Source organism: Ictalurus furcatus, chromosome 12 (genome assembly GCF_023375685.1).
Source record: "Ictalurus furcatus strain D&B chromosome 12, Billie_1.0, whole genome shotgun sequence".
NCBI classification, from domain to species: domain Eukaryota; kingdom Metazoa; phylum Chordata; class Actinopteri; order Siluriformes; family Ictaluridae; genus Ictalurus; species Ictalurus furcatus.
Genome location: NC_071266.1, coordinates 6,999,395 through 7,022,996, shown reverse-complemented (window position 1 = coordinate 7,022,996; position 23,602 = coordinate 6,999,395). Strand labels below are relative to the sequence as shown.

General features: G+C 40.4%; 1 protein-coding gene across 6 annotated transcripts; it reads left to right on the top strand.

Moving 5' to 3' along the window:
• On the top strand, positions 1-19,660 carry keap1b (kelch-like ECH-associated protein 1b). Of its 6 annotated transcripts, none has more exons than XM_053638028.1 (8): positions 1-318; positions 5,734-6,918; positions 10,732-10,977; positions 14,479-15,155; positions 17,106-17,311; positions 17,858-18,034; positions 19,244-19,384; positions 19,494-19,660. In XM_053638028.1, exons 2-8 carry the CDS (start codon positions 6,607-6,609, stop codon positions 19,511-19,513), a joined length of 1,779 nt encoding a protein of 592 aa, XP_053494003.1. In that variant the 5' UTR covers positions 1-318; positions 5,734-6,606; the 3' UTR covers positions 19,514-19,660. The 6 variants fall into 6 exon arrangements, with proteins under 6 accessions (XP_053494003.1, XP_053493999.1, XP_053493997.1 ...); XM_053638024.1 differs by adding an exon at positions 1,005-5,579 and having other exon boundaries at positions 2-318; positions 19,244-19,660; XM_053638027.1 differs by lacking the exon at positions 1-318 and adding exons at positions 325-5,117; positions 5,366-5,579 and having other exon boundaries at positions 19,244-19,660.
• The last annotated feature ends 3,942 nt before the right edge of the window (positions 19,661-23,602 follow it).

Below are 23,602 nucleotides of genomic sequence, written 5' to 3'. Positions count from 1 at the left end.
TGTACTACATAGTGTGTCATAACAATGCCTATACGTGTGTATAATCGACTATTCAGTTTTCCCAGACCCCCCCAAGTAAGATTAGGTAATTAACTCCTGTATATTGAGGTTGAGGCTTTTGCAGTTGATTAGGGGGAGGAAATAAAAGCAAGCCTGTATAGGGAAGGAGGAAGATATTTGGGACACAGCCCAGCTTTTATTTTGGCGTTCCGGATCGCAATGCTTAGTCATGGTGACTTTATGGCTTTCCCTCGCTCTCATATGGAGTTCGGAAAGCAATGCAAGAATCCAGTCGTGTCACTTTGAAAAGGCGGCTTTGTGAGTACAGATTATCCCTAACACTTTTACGTGGGTGTGTGTTTGTGCAGTGCTGTTCTGCATTATTTTGGGGGCTGTGTTTGGCTGTGTTAGGGATGTATAAGAAGAAGATTAATAAGGGAAAAGACTGCGGGATGTTTTTGTGCAGTGTTTCATGCCTGGTTTGTGGATTTGTAACACGTCCACTCGTCTATACAAGTGCATGAACCAGTCGGCAGTTTGGAGCAGGAATAGTGAATGCTGTAAGGTCGTTTATGTTTTAAAGTGAAACTGCGAAACGAACACTTTGTTCTTTCCGTGGTGTTTACATCACTTGTTCTTGCTGTGTCAGGATGCTTTAAGTATTGCTGATGTTTTTTTCCTTGCTGCTGTTCAGTTCTCGATTCTGTTTGGTCAGGAGGTGTTGATGAATTGTCTATATCAGCAGCTCTGACAATAGTTCCGGCTGTTGTTCAAATCACAGGTCTATATTAATGCGCGCCTTATCGTTTCTATAGCAACAGCTTGCGTAGAGGCGGACGTATACGTTAATCTAAGACTAAGCTTAAACACATTTAAACAAACCACAACAAAGTAAAAAGACAACGATATAATATGATGGTGTTTTCTGTAAGGAGATATTTCACTTCACATTAATGGAAGGAGTCTCTAGTGTCAGCCCTAGCTTTTTTTTTTTTTCCCCTCAGGCAGGGAGTTTTCCACCACAGGAAAGTCTTCAAGATGAAGGACTTTGCGCTTTAACTTCGCCATGTCGTAACTCCTGCATCACGGCCCACCGCTGTCCAGCGTTTTAATCTGTACATGGTGTGTTTTCCTGAAGTGCTGTAGGAACCCTCAGGGTAGCATTGCATAAATCCTGGAGCTCTGCAATATTTTGTGTGCGTGTTAAAGTTATTATACACCTATTATTATGCTTTTTCAGATATCAGCTTTCACATAGTGTGTTATAGAGCCGTTTGTGAACGTAAAAACGTCTGCAAAGTTTCAAAAATCAAAGCACATGACAAACTGAGTTATTGACTCTCAAAAGAAGGAAGTGATTCTGAACAGCTGAAACGAGTCGTTAGTCATTCCAGACTTACTTCCTGTACAGACCTGCGTAGGTTTGTAATAAAAAGCCCCGCCTCTGGTGTTGATTTTTTTTCATATGGAGCTGAAACTCATTATGGTAGTGGGCGTTTCCTTTCTTTTATAGTTAGTCAATCCGTACAGGATTTCGCAACATTTTTTTTTGTGTGTGTGAGATTGTTGTGGCCAAAATGCTTGATTTTTCTACTGTTTTTTTTTTTTTTTTTTCCGAAATCTGCGACGCAACCTGCAGGGCAATTGCACAGAATTGAGTTGCATGGTCAGTCCCTCCAGGGGTTTGCAGATCGCAGAAAACAACGCAAAATCAAGCAAACTTCGCTGCAGAATTGGGCCGAGACATGTCATGTGACTTCATCACAGTGCGCATTCAGCCAAAACCCCCTACGATTCGCTTGCGTCAAACATGAGTCACATTTACTGACAAAAATGCCGTTTCGCCAGTTCAAGAAGTTTTCTGCAAAAAAAAGCACCCAAAAAAGAAATTGTGCATCACAAATTTTGAGAGAAAAAGCCGCAGCAAAATCAAGAACTTTTAGCCAACAATCATGCAAAAAAAAACTCTGCAAAATCCTGTACAGTCTGGTAAATAAGACCTGTTAGCTGTACTCGTGTTTGACACACGTGAATCGAAGAGGGCTTTGGCTGACTGTGCGTTGCAATGACGTCACATGACGCATCTTGGCCCAAATCTGCGGTACTTTTGAAACATTGCAAGCTTCTCTGAATATTGCAGAGTTTCTGCGATCACAGAACCCTTGAGGGACTGTTTAGGCTGTACAGGCTAGTCAAACTGATTGTTCTAGTATAGCTGAATATTTCCTGATCCGAAACCTCAACATCTTAAAAACAAGCATAAATTAAAACTGCGATTTTAATAAACCCAGGGAGATTTTTCTTTATACAATTCAAGACGTTTTAAATCTGCACTTTAACACTGTTCAGGTTGTCTTCTGTGGATGGAAATGCCATATTAAGAATTTCTTTACTTCTGTAAAGAGTGCTATTATTACGTTTAAGTGTTGAGCTGTCATCATTTATCATAGGTTTGGCACTTCGAGTGCTGTGAGTTAATATTTACCTTTCAGTGTGTTATTTTAGCTTTAATTTGGTTTTGAGCACAATGTGCTGCCGTTTTTACTTTCTGCACACGGTTCACATAATTAATAGGCAGGGAGAGAATATGTCATTTTGGTATACATACCGCTATTATAGGCTTTAACGTTGTAACAGGCTGTTATTTATTTAGTTTTACGTGTTGTACATAATGTTCTGTTCTCTTATTTCCTCTCACTTCAATAAAGTCAACTCTGTGTCCGTTGAGTCACTGCTGAAGGCGCCTTGCCAAAACCATTAACTTGCGATTTTTTTTTTTCTTTCTTTCAAGATCACATTTGCTGACTCTGTCTCCTGCTTTCGAACAAGTAAAACAAATCTGTGCAAAGGTCATTAGGTCCAGTGCAAAATGACCATCTAATCTAAATTGTCTCCAGCAAGAATGATCTATTTTTCTCTGATTTACTCTGTGATGTAACGTTAGTCCCTTTTAAACACCGTTCTTCCTGGATCACTTACTCCTGTTGCAGGGTTAGGTGGAATTAGCAACTTAAAAATCACAGCTTATCAGATAACAACACAACAAGGAGTTCAAGTGCATCCTGAGACATTCTGTGCTTGGATGATTAATGTGGCAAAAGTTTGGCCTGGCAGTGCGGGTGGAAATGGATATTTGGCTGCGTTCAGAATGAACGATCATGGTGACCGAGTAAAGAAACCTCTGGAAAAACTGGCATATTGAAATTGGTTCATTGTTTCAGTGTAGAGTTTAAATTCAAGATTAAGCAAAAACATTTTCAGGTTCAGAAATGTCAGTGGCACTAATTGAAGTCAGTTCGCTTGCTCTGATTTTGTGCACTCTGATCCCATTTCAGTTCAAATCTAGTCTCAAGCTAAAATGAAAATGAAACCATTTAGCAAAACATCATTCGTTAGTGCCGTTTGTTTTAATGGGTGGAGCTGCTTTGTGTTGTTTGCACACAACCTTTTCACTTTACACTGTGGGCTATACATTGGCTGTGTCTCAAATCGATTGCTGGTGGTGCCGTACGTAGATAATTACCATCTAGGGGAGGAAAATGGGCAAGTGGCTGGCCACACACTTGAAGATTTTAAGCCCGATTTCCACCCTCTCCAACCATCGGGGACAATTCGAGTCTTGTCGCTGCCGACTTTTTGCCCAAAAAATTCACTCAATTGTGTGGTGTCATTTATGATTATTTTACAGCTCGGGACTGAGCCGGAGCCTCCCCGATCCAAAATCGTAAATATCAAACACGTATGAGGCGGGATACCCGCAATAGCCAATGAGAGCGAGCAAGGCTCACCAACCAGGTGTTGCGTGCTTTGATGGCGGAAACATGGCAGCCACAAACATGCCACGAATGTGGAGTATGGTTCCGCAATAGAGACAACCGAAGAAAATTTTAACAGCATATTGAGCCTAGGATGCTGTGCTCTCTGGTTCTTGAGAGAGAGAGCGAGAGAGTTAAATAATTTTCTGCTGTGTAAATGAGGTGGAGATCCTCGAGATCGTTACTATGTTCGTTACTGTGAAATCGTTACTACAATAGACAGGTGTGTGTGGTCTCGCGGTCTGGCCGAATCGTCTAGCGTGTGCATACGGAGGATTATAATGTAAAAAATCGTTTGAAACTGTCCTTATATCTGTGGTCTCCCACGGTTTTAAAATCGGCTAAGATTTTTTAAAAATCATTTAGTGTGTCCCTGGTATAACCCGGGCACCTGAGACAAGCAGATTTCATGTCTGGGCTGTTTGTTTTATTATTCATAGCTGCCTGACAGACAAGGTGTTTCAACAACCAGAACCAGACAAAATAACCTAGTCTGTATTGATAAGCATTGTTGCGCAAGTTTAAATTTGATGCGCTTCACAGTCGTGCCTTGATGCTGTAATTATAGCACAAGCTGCTCTTTCCAAATCTCACCACATGCTGCACTACACGCATCAGTTGACACACAAGAACAGTATCTGTAGAGCGGTTTTTACTAGGCGCATTTACAGACAATCTTCAGGAACGGGCAGTTATGTGGAAACACTAATTAAGCTGAGCAAAATAAACCGCAGAGAACATGTGTCATATAACTCTCCTGCTAGCACAACATGAGCAGTACGTCACCTCACACCGAGACAAAAAATAATGTACAGATCATCATGGAAAAATACAACAAGCATGATAAGTGCATCCTGAGAAGTAGTACTTTTTTGTTGTTGTTGTATTTATTTGTGATAGTTTCTATATGACCTATTTTTATGACATTTTCTATTTTGTCCCAATGCTGCTCAGTATATTGCACAATTCTTAAACGGTGGTCTTTATCCATGAGAACGAGCAAACTAGGAATTTCCTTGTCCGAGGCAAACATGTCTTGCACCTCCAGGGTTGGGGGTTCGAATCCCACTTCTGTCCTGTGTGTGTGGAGTTTGCATGTTCTCCCTGTGCTTTGAAGGTTTCCTCCAGGTACTCCGGTTTCCTCCCCCAGTCCAAAGACGCGCGTTGTAGGCTGACTGGCATTTCCAATTGTCCGTAGTGTGTGATTGTGCCCCGCGATGGTTGGCACCCCGTGCTGGGTATCCCCCGCCTTGTGCCCCGAGTTCCCTAGGATAGGCTCAACAACCCTGTGTAGGATGAGCGGTATGGAAAATGGATGGATATATTACTATATTATTTATCATGATATTGATATTATATCATCATATCGCCCAGCCCTACATATTATAATAAAGTTCTTGTATTTTGAATCTTTATATTTCTACACAAATAGCTAACCAACTTTTAATTGGACACCTTAGGAAAAAGTCTTAAAATTAGTTAGTTTACTATATAGGTCTTTTCATGCACTCACGATGATGATTTGAGACACACTCCTATGCTTTCAGTAGGCTACAATTCTGCTGATGTCAGAGAGGTCCTGTGACTCCAGGAAACACCGCAGTCACACTGACAGATAGGCGCAAAGCCCTACTTAGAGTCACCTGTCCTAAATAGCAGCTCCGTCTCAGTTTCATTCTCACACACCAAGTAAACACGCAGCGTGTAGCTAAGAGAGATCTGTGGCGCCTTACTTCCATGTGTATTTGACTTGACCTCATGCAGGTATGTGTGGTGTTGGTAATATTTATTGCAGAGCATAGATGTGTGGACATAAATATCTGTTTTCTAAGAAAGTTGGGTATTTTCATGTTGATGTGATGTTAAAGTGTGCGTGATTTCAGTCTGATCCTTTCTCTCTCGGTTTCTTGTCCCTTAGGTATTCGAGTAAGCAGTCAATGAAGACCGATTGAAATCCACCATCTTTCCTAAGCCATTCCGTCCCGGAGTGATCCGCTGTGTTTTACCTTGAAGAGGGTGGGGGCACAGACTAATTAACTTCTGACACTTTGTCCACACTGGAAACCGGCTAGGCCTGGTTTTATTACTGTAGTGAGAAAATCTTTGAGGCAATGAGCTTTTAACAAGCCTTTTTACAAGCCTTTAGAATTTAGGCTTGTTAGCAGATTCTGACCTGACATTCTTTGTTTTAAATGCCGTTTTAGAAAGTCTGTGTTGATATAGTCCCAGTCCAGCAGGAGCGTAAATGTGCCCCATGTTTGCACACTAAGCGGACTTCCATTCACCTGCAATTGCCGTTCCTGCTCCAGCTCTCACAGTTTCTGCTGTTGCTTCCATTACTGTGATTGCGACACCTCAAGTCACAAATTCTGAATCCTTCCTTGTGAGGTCATTTACAGTTTCCTTTTCTTGGTTAATGGGCCTCGTGTAACAGGATGATGTTTAAATTTAGCAGGAGGACGTAAGCAGATCACAGGCTTTCTAATAAAGGCATGTCTTGTTTCCAGAAACTCCAAAATGGATTGTAAATTACATGTTGACATGGAGGTAATCCACAGACTGAAGTTTGTGCTTGATAGTGCGTACAGCATGCCCTAAAGAGGACATTTCAGCCTGAGTAGATAAAGTCAGTGCACTATAAAGGAATAGTGTGTTCCTAATGTTGCTTGCACTTTCCCCAAAAGAAAGATAACTTGGCCAGGATTTTGTAAACCTTGATCCTTGGTTGCTCTGCACGTATCTCGCACTGGCGAGTGAGGATGAAGGCGCCGGGCCGCGGGCGTCGCTGAACATGTACGCGGCATCAGGGATGACTGAGTGCAAGGCCGAGGTGACGCCGTCGACGCGCAATGGCCACCGCGTGTTCAGCTACACGCTTGAGAGCCACACGGCCGCTGCCTTCGCCATCATGAATGAGCTGCGGCTTGAGCGGCAACTCTGTGACGTCACGCTGCGAGTAAAATACAACGACCTGGAGGCTGTGGACTTTGTGGCACATAAGGTGGTGCTGGCATCCTCCTCACCTGTCTTCCGCGCCATGTTTACCAATGGCCTGAAGGAGTGTGGCATGGAGGTAGTGCCCATCGAAGGGATCCACCCACGGGTGAGTGATTTAATGGTACTTTTTTAGAAATTTTGCCATGTAATGTAAATTATGGCTGGTCAGTTCCTTTCCAATTGCATAATTTTAATTACTTACCTAATTTTGTATGCAGATGCATCTAAATTTCAAAAAGCATGAAGTCTTATACTGCTACAAACTGAATGAATATTACCAGTAGAGCTACACCATGTGCAAAAAGCCACCTCAGGCCCTTAAAATGTTTGTTCTCTTTGCAAGATCTTAAAATGTTTTGTCCCCTCTCAAACCCCTGAAATGTTTGGTCCCCTACCAGGCCCTTAAAATACTTGTTTTCCCTGCATGTTCAGTTAAAATCTTTCAGTTAATATTTCTCCAACTCCATTAAATCCCTTTAATTTTGTAGTCCCTTTATAAGTGTCTAAACTGACAAGTACCAATAATCGTAGTCAACCTCTTAACTGTAACCCCATGTGAGACGCCTATAAAAGGTCCCCACTATTGCTGTGTTGCAAACAGGAAAACTAGTTCTGAAAGAAGCCGCCCTGATGGTCCGGAGTGAAAGGAAGTAAACTGTTGAATATTTCCTGATGGAACAAGATGTAATGTACAACCAGAAAACACACACACACCTAATACAAATGTGTACACACATGCAGACCATGCAGAGTGATATGTCTATGTCCTCTTGGATTGCACATCATACATTGACACTAGCAGCAACAAGTCACTCATGTCACTTGTAGCTTGTCTCTTGTAGGCATGTAGTGAACACTACTGTTGTTGCCTGTGGACGTTCACTGTCCTGCCCTTTTTTTTTCTTTTTTTTTTTATAGTAGCTATACATCACCTTTAAATCAAACTGGTTAAATGCAAATTATATAATGCATTAATCAGTGTAAAAATTGATGGTCTGATTTACATATCTCATGCAAGGCTTCATACTGCCTTCATTGGCTGATTTAGAAAAGGCAAGCCAACTGTACAATTCACCAGAGGCATTAATGATCTCGGCTACTTCCTTCAAAGCTTTATTTTTCTTCCTAATGTCTCTATACGCATTTAACGACAGGACAAGATGAATCAGTTTTGTTTTCATTTCGGTGCGTCAGACAATAAATAGTCCCTGAAATCATGGCTCCATGTTGTGCATGTACGTAGAAAACGGGTGGTCGCCTGGTGTTTGCTAATGGGAAAGTAGGGTAAGGGTAAACTCTACACTCACTCTTGAATGCCCGGAATCTTCGTTGTCCAAGGCTTGCTCAGTGGTTCAAGGCTTTAAGGCTACTGATCAGATTGATGTGCGTTCCACCAACATCCCACCAGTAGGTCCTCAAGCAAGAATCTTAATAATCAAACGCTCGTTTATATCCTGTCTTAATTGTGAGTCTCTTCTTCTTTGGCCAATATTTGTGTTATTTGGTATTCCATTAGTGTTTCTTTTTTCTACATCTGCCCGGACAGAACTGAATAGCAGTAAATCTCATAATACTTCCCGGAATAAATATTTACAAAATAGTGACCATCTTGAAAAGTGAAATTTATGTTGCATTCCTTTGCTTTAAGAGGTTTACTAGCAAGCTGCGTTTAGAAATATATCAGATTTTTCACTAACTGATGTAGACTTGGGTTTTTCCTCTTTATGAGAAATGAGGAATGAGATTTGTATAATAAACACTTGCACAACGTGTTTGACCAGGACAACCAGACACAGAGACTGTGGCCCACATTTTTCTTACACACTAATTAATTATCAGGAAGCACTACTTGACGTACTCATTACATACATATGGTGTAGTGGCCTGCGATATCCAACCACCCACTGTGCTTCTCTGAAGATAAGATCTGATCTTACTCTGTGATAGACAGGGAAGCTGATGTGTCATGTTGATATGGCATGGTGTGTCAGGAACTGTGAACCGTGGATAAAGATTACAAAGAGATGTCAATAAAGATGTCGATTTGGTCGATTACTCTGGACTTCTTACCTGTATGAGTATTCTGTAACAGGACTATAATTATGCTTTCTTTATGGAGTGTTATTCTTCTCCATTACGTTACAGGTTTGGTTCATCTTACCCCACATGTAGTCTATCAGTCAAGGAATTGCAAGGAATTTAGTTTTGCATTGAAGCTATAAAGCAAGGTTTATATTGAATGAATTTCAGCTGTTGAGTCATGAGTTAAGGTCAGCAGTCTTAGAACACATAATATGATATGCGCACTGCCAGGAGATTTGGTGCCATTGCGACCACAGTTAACTGGCAGGAACGTTGCAGCAGTGTAAGAAATTTTATTAAAAGTTCAGAGCATGGCCACTGCTATGACGCACGTCTCAAATGTAGGAAAAAGCCAAACTCGCAGGACGGCTACGAATATAGTAGCAGCATCAGCAAAACGTAAACAGAAAAAAACATCATTATTACCCCAAACTCATTTTTTAGAATGTGTGTGTTTGTATGACTCTATTTTGTACATGAGTTCATGCTAATTGATAATGTCTACTTTTTTTTTCTTACATTTTCTTTAAGTGGAGGTCTATATTTAGAGGATCTTCATTGTACAATGTGATACGGACAACACGTTATCGCACAGACTGTTATGGAATTCTGCCAAGATTTTATTGGGATCATCTCGTACTTCGACAAGTAATAAACTTAAAACCAGATTAATGTTTTAAACAAGCAATGAAATCGTTGTCTTGGACAATAGGAATCGCTTTTTAGTGCACTTTGGTGTCACTCTGCACAAGATGAGACGAGGTTGTTTGAATTCACCACACAAACGCACAGTAGGCTAACATAGGCTACCGGCTAGGAAGCTAAGTACATACCCAGGACGTGGAATTGTACCAGAAAGCTGAAAGTTATGCGGATGATAATAGTTTTGAAATTATGGGCTGTCCTTGATATTGAATTGTTTATTTACAAGTTTGATCTTGTTGTTGATGTTCTTTGAAGCACATATATGAAGATTAGAAGCATTGTACAATAAATGTCTTGATTGATCAACTACATTTGCAATAAGGGAAAAATTGTCAATTGGATTTCTATGTAAACAAATAACTTTATTACTAGGATTTCTACATGTATTAAATTAAAAAAAAAATAGAGGAATACACTGATTAAACACAGTGATAAAAAGACAATAGGGTGCAAACATATTTGTGCAAATCTATACTGTGCAATATTTTTGACGAACAAGCTCCTTTAAGATTTAGATGAACAGGATATTTCTAATACTGCTCATTTCCTTAAAAGGACAGTTCACCCAAAAATGAAAATTCATTCATGGAATGACGTGAGGGTGAGTAATTGACTGAATTTTCATTTTTAGGTTAACTATTCCTTTAAGAGTGGGTGGGAAAGAGAGAGAGAGAGAGGACCTGTTAAGTTTCCCTTTTTCTATTAATGCTTAAACATTTATTACCCTTTTGAACTTCACTGGTAGCGCGTAACATTCAGTTAAAGCTGGAAGAAGCTGGAGCTCCTAATATTCTAGCACTTTATTTTTCATTCACTTTCCAGCTATATCAAAGCACATGACCAACCATCACCAACAAACTCTATTTTCTCCACAATTTGGTTACCTGCCAGTTCCCACCCACCAGCAAGCTCTCCCCTATGACACATCAGCTACCAACATGCTCTGAGATTGACAGGGGAGAGCGTGTATGTCATTGCTCCCAACGAGACCGCATGACCAGTTTTAGTACCATGCCACGCTGATCCGGTCAAGGATGGTTGGAGCATCGTCAGACCTAGAATTAGCAAAATAATGCATAACAGATGTTTATAGTACTAAACAGACAACAATGTGTGATTTTTGAATTGACAGGTAATGGGACGACTGATAGAGTTTGCCTACACGGCAAGCATCTCAGTCGGAGAGAAGTGCGTCATCCACGTGATGAATGGAGCTGTGATGTATCAGATCGACAGCGTGGTGAAGGCCTGCTGTGATTTCCTGGTGCAGCAGTTGGACCCGAGCAACGCCATTGGCATCGCTAACTTCGCTGAGCAGATTGGCTGCACCGAGCTACACCAGAAAGCCCGCGAGTACATCTACATGAACTTCAGCCAGGTCAGACTCTCATGTGATACAGATCATTCAGCTACAGTGGGTGAGACACATTGGTACGGTCACAGGATTGAGGAATAGTGGGATGCATAAACTGTATACAGTACTCATACAGTTATCAGGAATAACGTTAACTACTATTTAAGAAGCGAAAATCCAATGGGGCATGATATTAAAGGAAAATAATCAATGACAGGGTGGTGTAATACAACCTGACACAAAGCACTCTGAAGTTAATTATTTTCCAATCAGCTGTTTTGGTGTTTTCAGTCAAGTGAATGACTATGAGTATTCAGCAAATAAGCTTATACCAAATAAGGACATAGCAGTTATTGCAGTAGCAGCCAGGTAAGGTATATAAATAGTGACAAGAAAGTAAATACGATCTTGTTATAAATACAGTAGCAGCAAAAAAAATGCAATACAGTTGATACAGAAATGTGCAAATATTGCAGTGGGAGTGGGATGGTGATCAGTTCAGAGTGGGTGTGGGTATCAGTCCAGTCTCTGAGTATTTTGGAGTCTGATGGCTTGGGGAAGAAGCTGTTAGACAGTCTGGCTGCGAGGGTCTGAACACTTCGGTACCTTTTTCCAGATGGCAGGTGGGTGAAGAGTATGTGTGAGGGGTGTGTGGGACATCCACAATGCTGGTGGCTTTGCAGATGCAGCGTGTGGTATAAATGTCTATGATGGAGGGAAGTGAGACCCCGACGATCTTCTCAGCTGTCCTCACTATCCGCTGCATGTCTTGCGATCCGATACGGTTCTTATACCACAGCGATTTTTGTTTACTAATGATTGACATCCCATACTTTTAATCCATTTATAGTTATTATATTTAAGGTTGTAATGGGTAATGATGTTCTGGCTAGTGAAAAATACGGCTAGCTAGTAAATTTGGAAAACTATCTATAGTGGGTGAGTAATAAGGATAATGTCAAGATTTTACTCCCTCCAAGATCTGAGTGTGCATTACCTTTTGGTGAATGTAGTTGGGGTATATATACAGTGGTGCATAAATATGACCAAAAAGTCCTCAAAGTAGATAAAGGGAACCCAATTAAACAAATGAGACAAAATATTATACTTGGTTATACTTGATTTTTATTTATTGAGGAAAATGATCCAATATTACACATTTGTGAGTGGCAAAAGTATGTGAACCTTTGCTTTCAGTATCTGGTGTGACTCCCTTGTGCAGCAAGTACTGCAGGTAAACATTTTTGATAACTTGATCAGTCCTGCATATCGGCTTGTACGAATTTTAACCTGTTCCTCAGTACAGAACAGCTTCAACTCTGGGACGTTGGTGGTTTTCCTCACATGAACTGATTGCTTCAGGTCCTTCCACAACATTTCTTTTGGATTAAGGTCAGGACTTTGACTTGGCCATTCCAAAACATTAACTTTATTCTTCTTTAACCATTCTTTGGTAGAACAACTTATGTGCTTAAGGTCGTTGTCTTGCTGCATGACCCACTTTCTCTTGAAATTCATGGACAGATGTCCTGACATTATCCTTTAGAATTTGCTGGTTTAATTCAGAATTCATTGTTCCATCAATGATGGAAAGTCGTCCTGGCCCAGATGCAGCAAAACAGGCCCAAACCATGATACTACCAATACCATGTTTCACAGATAGGATAAGGTTCTTATGCTGGAACGCAGTGTTTTCCTTTCTCCAAACATAACACTTCTCGTGTAAACCAAAAGTTCTATTTTGGTTTCATCCATTCACAAAACATTTTTCCAATAGCCTTCTGGCTTGTCCACGTGATCTGTAGCAAATTGCAGATGGGTAGCAATGTTCTTTTTGTAGAGCAGTGGCTTTCACCCTAACCCTGACCTCGAGGACTATTACACATCTTGCTTTTGGAGTGATCCTTGTTGGTCGAGCTCTCCTGCGGAGGGTAATAATAGTCTTGAATTTCTTCCATTTGTACACACAGTATGTCTGATTGTGGATTGGTGGAGTCCAAACTCTTTAGAGATGGTTTTGTAAACTTTTCCAGCCTGATGAGCATCAACAACTCTTTTTCTGAGGTCCTCAGAAATCTCCTTTGTTCATGCCATGATACACTTCCACAAACATGTGTGATGAAGATCAGACTTTGATAGATCCCTGTTCTTTAAATAAAACCGGGCACTCACTCACACCTGATTGTCACCCCGCTGCTTGAAAACACCCAAGTCTAATTTCTCTATTTAATTAGACACCTTCAATTTAACTGCTAATCATAGTGGTTCACATACTTTTGCCACTCACAGATATGTACAGTGGAAAACACCTGATACTAATTTCACCTTCAAATTAACTGATAATCCTAGAGATTCACATACGTTTGCCACTCACAGATTATTGGATCATTTTCCTCAATAAAGTGTAATGTTTTTACCATTTGTTTACTTTTGTTCTTTGTCTAATTTTAGGAATTGGATGAAAATCTGATAATGATGCAGGTATATATAGAAAATTCTTAGAAAGCTTTCAAGCACCACTGTACATGGATGTGTGGGTGATTAGATGTAGTCATACCTGTTCTGCTGCATTGTACATGTTCCTGTGAAAGCTTCCTGCTAGGAAAAGGTGTGTCCAAAGAAGCCATTTACTTTAAATCACATGACACACGTCATCAGTTATGGTTTGTGTTTGAGACAATTAAAAAAAAAAAAAAGTGTAGTTTTTAAAAAAAAAAAAAAAAAGTAGTCAACTGTAGTTCAGTGAATGACTTGTACATCTATAATGCATTCATTCACAAGAGGAAGGAGTGCCACTGATATAGCAGAGGGAGAGTATTAGTTCCTCTTCTCACTAAACCTCGGCAGTGATCTTATATCTAATCTCTTTTAAAGCAGATGTTCTAGTTATGCGCTTATCTTTAGATGAAGGTTCCAGTGTATACTTACAACAGACATCTGCAGTTCAACAAAGAAAAGGATCAGTGGGCCATACATGTGTGTGATTATTGTTGAATCGTCAAACTGATTGTTCTGGATGCTCAGTCAGGATAATTCTCATGTTTGTAATATAAGAAGAATTTCTGATCTCTCACTGTTGTGTGGTGCATAGCTGAGGGGAAAAATTGCATACCATCCACTGACATTTTGTGATAAAATAAAACAAAAAAAACTTTCTAGCAATGTTGATGGCTTACAATCTGTGTGACCCATCCCCACACAGTAGTTTAGTCTAAGACTTAACTGAGTGTGAGATTCCTTGAGGTCCAAACAAAGCATTGTGTAGGATTTACACAATGATGGTGAAAGTAAAAGATTTTCACAATCTTGTGTGGGGAAGTGCACACATCAATCCCCACTTAGCATCAGTCATTATAAAGATAGTCATATACTTGTCAAACTAAAGAGACTTGAACACTAAATATGCCCTGGCTGAATGCCTACATCACTTTGTAAAAATTTGGGTACATGTAACATTTTTTGTTTAACTGTTCAGATGGTTCAAACATCGTACTCATTCCCCCGTCGTTTCCTCCACTCCACCAGGTGGCGACGCAGGAGGAGTTCTTCAATCTCTCTCCATGCCAGCTGGTAACGCTGATCAGCCGTGATGAGCTGAACGTACGCTGTGAGTCCGAGGTATACCATGCATGCGTGGCGTGGGTGCAGTATGAGCGTGACGAGCGGAGGCCATACATGCAGGCACTGCTACAAGCCGTGAGGTGCCACTCACTTCCGCCACACTTCCTGCAGCGCCAGCTTGAGCACTTTGAATGGGACGCACAGAGCAAGGATTATCTAGCACAGATCTTTCAGGACCTGACACTGCACAAGCCCACCAAGGCATTGGCATGCCGCACACCTAAGGTACCGCAACTTATCTACACAGCCGGTGGCTATTTCCGCCAGTCACTCTGCTACCTCGAGGCGTTTAACCCAGGCACTGGTGCCTGGCTGCGCCTGGCGGATCTTCAGGTGCCCCGCAGTGGCCTGGCAGCATGTGTGATCAGCGGGCTCTTCTACGCCGTTGGAGGGAGGAACAATGCACCCGATGGCAACATGGACTCCAACACTCTGGACTGCTACAACCCTATGAACAATTGCTGGCTCCCATGCGCCCCAATGAGTGTACCCCGGAACCGAATTGGCATTGGGGTCATTGATGGTATGATCTACGCCGTTGGGGGCTCACATGGATGCATCCATCATAACAGCGTAGAGAGGTGAGGATGGTGGTTAAACAGTTAACAACTGTGTACCGTGAAAGAAGGTTCTCTTGACTGACCTTTACGACTGACTTCCATTTGAGAACCCTCTTAGGGGTTGAGGAATTCCTGCTAGGAAAAAGAGTAGATTTAGACTTTAACGTTCATCACCGTCAGTTTCTTATCAAACATAGAAGTTGGCTGGATATGTAGGTCTGTTGCACTGTTTCTCAATCCAGCGTTAAATTTGGTTCTGCTGTGCCTGATACACTTGCAGTGGTGCCATCTATGGTTTAGCTGTAGCGTTTACAATTTTTGGCCCCATGGCAATATGTGAGACAGCTGAAAACAACTCAATCTTTCCCCTTCAGGCAATTCACTGAAGGGGAAAGGACGTGGGATGTGAAAACTGCACATTTGCTTTAGATAGCTGTTACTCTCTTGTGTTCTGCTTCACATTGACTTTATTTACATAAACCTTGAATTTGAAACCTATGAATGTACAAGCCTTGGTCTAGTCAGCTAATTCAAATCAAGTGGGTGGGACTGTTGTCTCTTTTAGTTGGTAAAAATGGAGGAGTTGCTTATTATTAAATTGCAGTCACATCAGACTTTTGTCTCAGATTTTCCTTAATGTTTCTTCATGCACTTTCCCTTTTATTCTCTGCCTGCTAGGATATTTTGGAAGTCTTCTCTCACCTGATTAAATCTTTGAAAAGGTGTCTGTCTTTGAGTACATTCTATATTGTCTCTTAGTACTAAGGCATTACAACACAGTAAGACTTTGTAATGCATTTAGGATTGAGTTTGTACCCAAAATCCCTGCAGCCTCAAAGTTGGGTTCTTAAATGGCTTTTATTTCTTGCTCTCTCTCCTGCTGTCTCTGACTGTCAGTCATATGGCTTTTGGTGTCAGCGTGCCTTTTCTCACTATGATTCATCCACAGACACTTGAAGAGGAAGTGGGTTTTATAAGTCCAGCGATGGGCCTCAAATAATGAAAGAGCCGATTTAAAAGAATAAGGAAGAGAAACTAGTTATTATTTGGAATTTGCTCTACTATCAAAGTATCTGTCTGTTAATGCAGTGTAGATCCTACAAATCTTTAAATGGAAAGAATCTTTTGTTCCTGTATAATTCCTTACATTTCCAAATATCTCTATTTCCAAATATCTCTATCACTATTACATAGTGTAATAGAAATGACTGTATGTGGTTTGTTAATCTATTAAACACATCTTTATGAAGAAAACTTTCCACTGTTTTGAGAATCATAGTGATGCACATTCATACTGGCTAAACAGGAAGCGTCATCACAAAGAGCATGGAAATAAAGATGATGTGCATAAATATTCATCCCCATGAACTTCCCCCACGTTTTGTAGTGTTCGGCTCATTCAGAATTCCTTTTGGGCTCTTGGTTGATTCTTTGACTAATCCCATCTTTACCAGGTCACTGCCTTTTGGTAGATGGCCTACTCTAGGCAATGCCATATTCTTTCCATTTTTATATATTGGATTTAAATATTGATATGTGGGATGTTCAACATGAAATATTCGTCAGTACTTGTGTAGATTCATGACATATAATCCTGATTAAGTCAATTCCAGATTGTATCACTACAACCTGTGGGAAAAGTTCAAGTGGGTAAATAATAATGCAGGGCTCTATATTTTTTGAGCCCTTTGTCTTTGCTGGAGCTCTGCTGATTCTGTGTGTGTGTCTGTGTGTGTGTCTGTGTGTGTGTGTCTGTGTGTGTGTGTCTGTGTGTGTGTGTCTGTGTGTGTGTGTCTGTGTCTGCGTGTGTGTCTGCGTGTGTGTCTGCGTGTGTGTCTGCGTGTGTGTCTGCGTGTGTGTGTGTCTGTGTGTGTGTCTGTGTGTGTGTCTGTGTGTGTGTCTGTGTGTGTGTCTGTGTGTGTGTCTGTGTGTGTGTCTGTGTGTGTGTCTGTGTGTATGTGTTCCTTGCAGGTACGACCCGGAAAGAGACTCGTGGCAACTGGTGGCCCCCATGCTGACCCGGAGAATAGGGGTGGGCGTGGCTGTCATTAACCGCCTCCTCTACGCAGTGGGTGGGTTTGATGGAACGCATCGTCTGAGTTCGGTGGAGTGTTACAACCCTGAGAAAGACGAATGGAGGGGCACAGCACCCATGAACACTGTCCGCAGCGGAGCAGGTGAGTCCTTGCCGGACTTTTTGCTAGTCCAGCAATTATTGGTTTAGGAACTGTTAGGGGTGGCCTGAGACAAACTTTGGCATGCTGTTGGAAAATAATTGGAAAAGAATCAGCTTTGGGTCAGTGATTATTTTCCTCTAACAGCACACCTGGTCATGTTTTATTCCTAAATTATTGACTCTCTTTATTATATTATTCAAGTTAGTTCGGTTGGTTACATAATATAGTGACACAACTGAGTTCTGCTCATTTAAAATAAGGCGGAAGTTTAACCTCCTATGCACTTCCTGACCTTCCTTTGTTTTCATTTCCAAAACCATAACCCTTCTAGTTCAGTCATTTAACAACATCTTTCTGCATAGTCATGATACGTCTGCAGCAAGCCCATATTTCCACAACCATAGTAACAACTTTTCAATTCTACATTAGTCACTGGAGGTCAGAAAAACAAGGAAGTTAATTTGTCCATTAATTTGTTTTTCAGCACCCTGTGTATTGGGTAATACTTTGTTTTGTCGAGTCATTCACTGTAATCGGTTTCCTCAGGTGTGTGCGCACTGAATAACCATATCTATGTAATGGGTGGCTACGACGGCACCAATCAGCTGAACACGGTGGAGCGCTATGACGTGGAGACCGACAGCTGGACCTTCATCTCATCAATGAGACACCGGCGCAGCGCACTGGGAGTCACCCCCCACCAAGGACGCATCTACGCACTCGGTATGGGGAAATATCTAGCTCTCATATTACCAACTTCCTTGTTAGCTGATTGATTGAAGAGATCATCAACTCTAACTACCTATCCTCGTGCCCTAGTTTTTCAGACAGACCACTGTCCCTGTGTCAACAAGGGCACATCTTTTGTTAAAGTTGATCTAGAAGATGTCTTCTTTGCTCCCCTGCATAAATTTATAGAATACAAATCTCACCATTAAGGATGTCAAACAGGGCAACATGACTCAAAAAATGACTCCACCAGCCCACCATATTGAACTCATGAAGACCTTGCTAATTAGCAGAGAAGTGGAAGCAGGTGTCTTAAATGACATATAACGCTATGGGCTCGAGTGTGACCCGAAACACCAGTTCTACAATGTAAAAATGTAATGCAGTACATTATGAATGCCCTCTGGTGGCTGGGAGGTGACACTGCTGTCATTCGTTATTCTCAGCTGTTATTTATGAGTTTGGGGTTTGGTTTCAGCCAAAAATTGCTAGTATGCAGGCCAGGAAAACATACCCTTATGGTACTTTTCTGCAAACTGGAGCTAGTCGGCATGGATCTGGCAGGAACGCGTGTTTCTAGTTGTGTAATTCTTTTTGGCTAGCAGTTAGACTGCGCTGATCCGATACTGCCTGAAATAAATTTCCATCCTGAGCACAGTATTAGCTGCAAGAAAAGTCAATATGCAAAACTTTTTATATGACTGAGCTGTTGAATTCTCAAATCTGAAGGCGTGAATTACTTTTCTGTAATACCGCGACTCTGAAAGGAGCTCCAGGTGTAATTCAAATGATCGGTTTTAACGAGCGCGCTAATTCGCAGGAACTTGTTTGATGGATGATCTACACAATCTAAGCCTAGAGTAAAGGATTAAGAAACTCTGTTGTTATTTAACAAACAAAAACATATCATCCTTGATCTGGTGAAGTAAACCTTTAACGTTTTACGGAAGGAGTCTCCAGTGTCAGCGCTTTGCAACAGTAAGTTTTTCGCCACAGGAAAATCTTCAGGATAGTGGAGTGTTTTTTTTTGGGTTGATGGTTTTTCAAGCTCTGCATTTAAAAAAAAAAAAATTATTATTTATTTTTTTTTAATTTATTTTTATTAACTTCAAGGCAGAAAAAGAGATGGGCTGGTAATGTTTGGTGACTTTAAATGTTTGAAAGTGTTTTTAATTGGTTTCTTCTGCTTTTTTTCCCCAACAGGAGGATATGATGGGAACACATTTTTGGACAGCGTGGAATGCTATGACCCTGAAACGGACACATGGGCCGAGGTCACGAGGATGACCTCTGGGCGGAGCGGGGTCGGTGTTGCGGTTACCATGGAGCCGTGCCAAAAAGATTGTAAGAAGGGTTGTCCGAAAGATTGTCAGAAAGAATGTCAGAAATTCTAGTGCCTCCTCTCTTCTCCTTGCTCTTTGTCCTTCCATATTTCTATTCCTTCCTCTTTCAGCCAGGATCACCAGTGATTAAAATTCTGGTGCTTCGAGAACTTTCAGAGTCTTCTATAAAGGAGAGCAAACGGGTCTCTGGACATTTACAGGGTTCAAAGCCGTGGTGTTGACTATGAGATCGGAGAGGCCAGAAGATGCTTCCAGACAGGACTGGTTAATATTTATTTGTTGTTGGGTTTTATAGCCAGACCACCAGGCATCGGGATCATTTAATGTGAGTCAGCCTGTGTCTCCTGTTTGTATTCCTGACCAGCCTTGTCCAGCTAAAACAAATGTGACTACAAGCCTATCGTTTCTCCTGAAGTAGAAGTTGCAGATCAGCACCTTGGACCACGGATGTCAACATTTTTTAAAGTGCCATTATTGTGTCTCACAATACATTTCAGTGTCCGAGTCTGTGCTGCTGTTCCGGGCTTATTGAACCACAAGGACACAGAGAGGCAGTGAACACTTGTGGGCTGGTTCAGAAAAAAGTCAAATTCACACAATCTGCCACTTACTCTACATCTATTTGTTCAGCAAAAACATGTTTCGTGTCTGATGTTTGCTTCTTTAGTTTTGCACCAGGCTACGAGTTTAGTGGAGCGAAGTAAGGAAGTCTATCTCGCATAAATATGATTTTGTAAATAACATTCTTCCAGAATTCACCCAGACTGTAATCTCGAGCTATGTAAAATGGGACCACGATCCTGTAGACCCAACAAAAAATAATGGCAGTGGGACTCCCCCCCCCCCCCCCCTTTTATATTTTCACTCTGATGTTCAGCAAAACACCATTAAACGTCCCACATTAGATGAGCAAAATATTTCGATATGAATTTGGTCTCAGTTTATATCTGTACTGATCACTATACTATAGTTAAAAAGATTTGTTGTTTTTAAATGAATTATTTGTTGAAACAGAACTAAGTTCAGGATCCAGAGCAGGCAAAAACCAAAACATTAGGAGAGGATGGGAGTGGCATTCAAATATTTTTATTTTTTTTTAAGATAACCAGCGCTGTTACTACCTCTACCTGGAGGTTATGTGGATGATAATACAGTTCTACTTTGAAGTAAAATATGTAAATGTGCTCTATCCCTACTATTTTGCTAACATATTTGTTTCCAAACATAGCTTACAGATGTCAATTGAAGCAGGTTTTTTTAAAAAAAATAATAATAAAACAGATGTGGCAGACTTCCATTATTTGTTAGTTTCGTAACTCCAGTGCAAAACATGATTCAGATATCAAACATGTTTCAGCTGATTGAGTACATTTGGGTAACTTTTTTTTATTTTTTTAAAGCCCATGTTCTGGTTCCACTCATCAGGTACTTTATCAGGACCAACTGATTCAGGCATATTGAAGCAGGGGAAACACTTCATTCAACTCATTAGGTAATTATCCATGTATATTATAGGACTCGAATTCGTTGTGTATTAGCCAATCGCTCATTTCATGATCTTATTCACTCAGGGTGTGTTCTACGGGTGTGTGCTTACAAACACTGTTGTAATACACCGCCTTTGTAATTAACTAGTGAGTTGAATCAGTTTACACAAGCTGATTGTTAATGCTGGGAACTACAGTTGCCTAACCCTGGTTACTGAATAACTTGATTCAGTTTAGTGTTTTCTCTGCTGAAGTCACTTACCTGTTAATTCGTAAACCCTTCACGAGTGTGTGTTTGTCCAGATGGCGTCTCATTTAAAAGTGTTTCAGTGTCCAATCTGGACCTGAGGAAAAACAGTATCTAAAATCCAAGAGCACAAATGAAGGAAGTATAGACAGATGTCTGAGATGAAGGTTTTGAAAAGTAATGGAAAAGAATGTGGGTCCTGTCATTCGATGGATGGGTTCCTTGCCACTTGAGGCCAACGCAACAAGCCGAACAGACATCTTTCCTGGGCAGGCAAAAAAAAAAAAAAATCCTGATTAATGTATTTGTAACAGTATTTTAAGCTACATTTTCCCAAGATTTTTAGACAATTCTTGGAGTTTTGTACAGGGTCTGGATTTCGCTTTTATTTATTTTGGATTAGCTGTTTTGTTTTTGTTTTTGTCCCACACAACCCCCGGCAACCCCCGCCGGTCTTGACCCTTAAGTTCTACTTTAGAATAAACGGACCGATCTCTTTTTGTATTTGTCGAATACTGAGCATGTGCCGGATTTGGGACGTGACTGCAACTAGTGACTTCTCTTTTTCTAAGTCTGGCTGGTTTTTTTTTGTTGTTGTTTTTGTTTTGTTTTTTTTAAAAAAAAAAAAAAAAAAAAAAAAAAGGAAGTAGTTTTTTTTGCTTTAACACTTTATTAACATTGAGAGATAATTTAAAGACTGCTTTGTACATTTTACAGCAATCAGTGTATTGTACAACACATTGTGTATTAAAGATATCTGTTTATTGTAGTTCATTGTGTCCCTGGTGATGAGTTATAAACCAAGTTTATTTAAGTGAACTGTTGTGATTGAAGCCATACTACCTCAACTTCCTCAGGAATGGAAAAAATGTATAATTTGGTTACAAATAAGACACAACTGATCATCCATGGCTGGGAGCCAAAAGAGCAAAATTTGCACTGGAGGGATGGCATACTTTCTCTCCTATGTCAATTACCGTGACTAGTCAATTGTGGGCATCAGTGATGCGGAAGGGGGTAGATAGTACTTCCTCACAGTGTTTCACATGGCCCTGTGACACATGAGCAGCAGTTAGTGACTTCACATGTCTCAGAGGAAGCATGTGTTAGACTTCAACGCTTCCCTGCTTGTTAGTTGTTGTATGATAGGGCAGAGCTGGCTGGTGGGTGGGAATTGGCAGTTGACCAAATTAGGAACAAAATGGAGGAAAAAATGTCGATTTAGATCTTCAGAGCTTGTTTGTTTATATTAATTTAACCCTTATTCTAAAAAATAAAAACCTAAATATTATCCAATAAAAGCCATGTGATATAAAGTATTTCCTCCCCATAACATAAGAGCAATAAGTTATGTTATATCCTTAAATGAATACATCCAGCAGTAGTGCAAAAAAAAAAAAATTCTGTGTAGAATAGTGGTAAAAGTGTCATTCAGTGTGCGCACACACACACACACACACTGTTGCATCGATTATCATACTGTATGTATATTGTGTAACTAATTATCAGAATGTTTACCTCTTCAATGTTTTGCAGTTTGTGTGTGAACATAGAATAAGCATAATCTCATCTGTCTCATTTTGTCACTAACATGATTATAAAGATAAAGAAACCTTCTTTTTTTCATTAGAGATTCATGAAACAGGATTAGTAAACATTTTAGCTTTTTTCCCCAGACCCTAAGCCAAGTAATCTGAGAACACTGAATGAGAGAGAACAAAACTGTGGAGAATCTGGGGGGTTCCTGAGGACTAGATAAGGTAAAATCAGGTGATCCATTAAATAAGGTGTCCCAACATTCTTGATACAGCTTGTCAAGGGACTGGTCAGTAGCTTATTAGGTGTGTTTGGAGTTGAGAACCAATTTATGGCAAACACCAGATCATTTGTATCGTTGTCATTGTGTTACAAAAAAAAAAAAGTCCTAGGGTTTGTCCTAACCTTTGCAGAAAAAAAGATTTTGTGATAACGGAACAGAAGGTAAAAATGTAAAAGAAGGCCCACAGATACTCAGCTCTGTGACTTAAGGCAGCTAATATATAATACATTCTACAACCATCAGTTATGTCAAAAGCCACATACAGTGGTGCTTGAAAGTTTGTAAAACCTTTAGAATTGTCTATATTTCTGCAGTAATCTGACCTAAAACTTTTTAGATTTTCACACAGAAGTCTTAAAAGGAGATAAGGAGAACACAATTAAACAAATGAAGAAAAAATATTATACTTGGTCATTTATTTATTGTGGAAAATGATCCAATATTACAGTGCTGTGAAAAAGTATTGGTGATTGCTTCTGTTTTTGTGTATATCGCATACTAAATAGTTTAAATCCTCAAACGAAAAACAACATAAAACAAAGGCAACCTATGTAAGCACACAATACAGTATTTATTATTATTATTATTATTATTATTATTATTTTATTGATGCAAAAAAAAAGTTATCCAACACCTATCACCCATGTGAAAACTAATTGCCCTCTT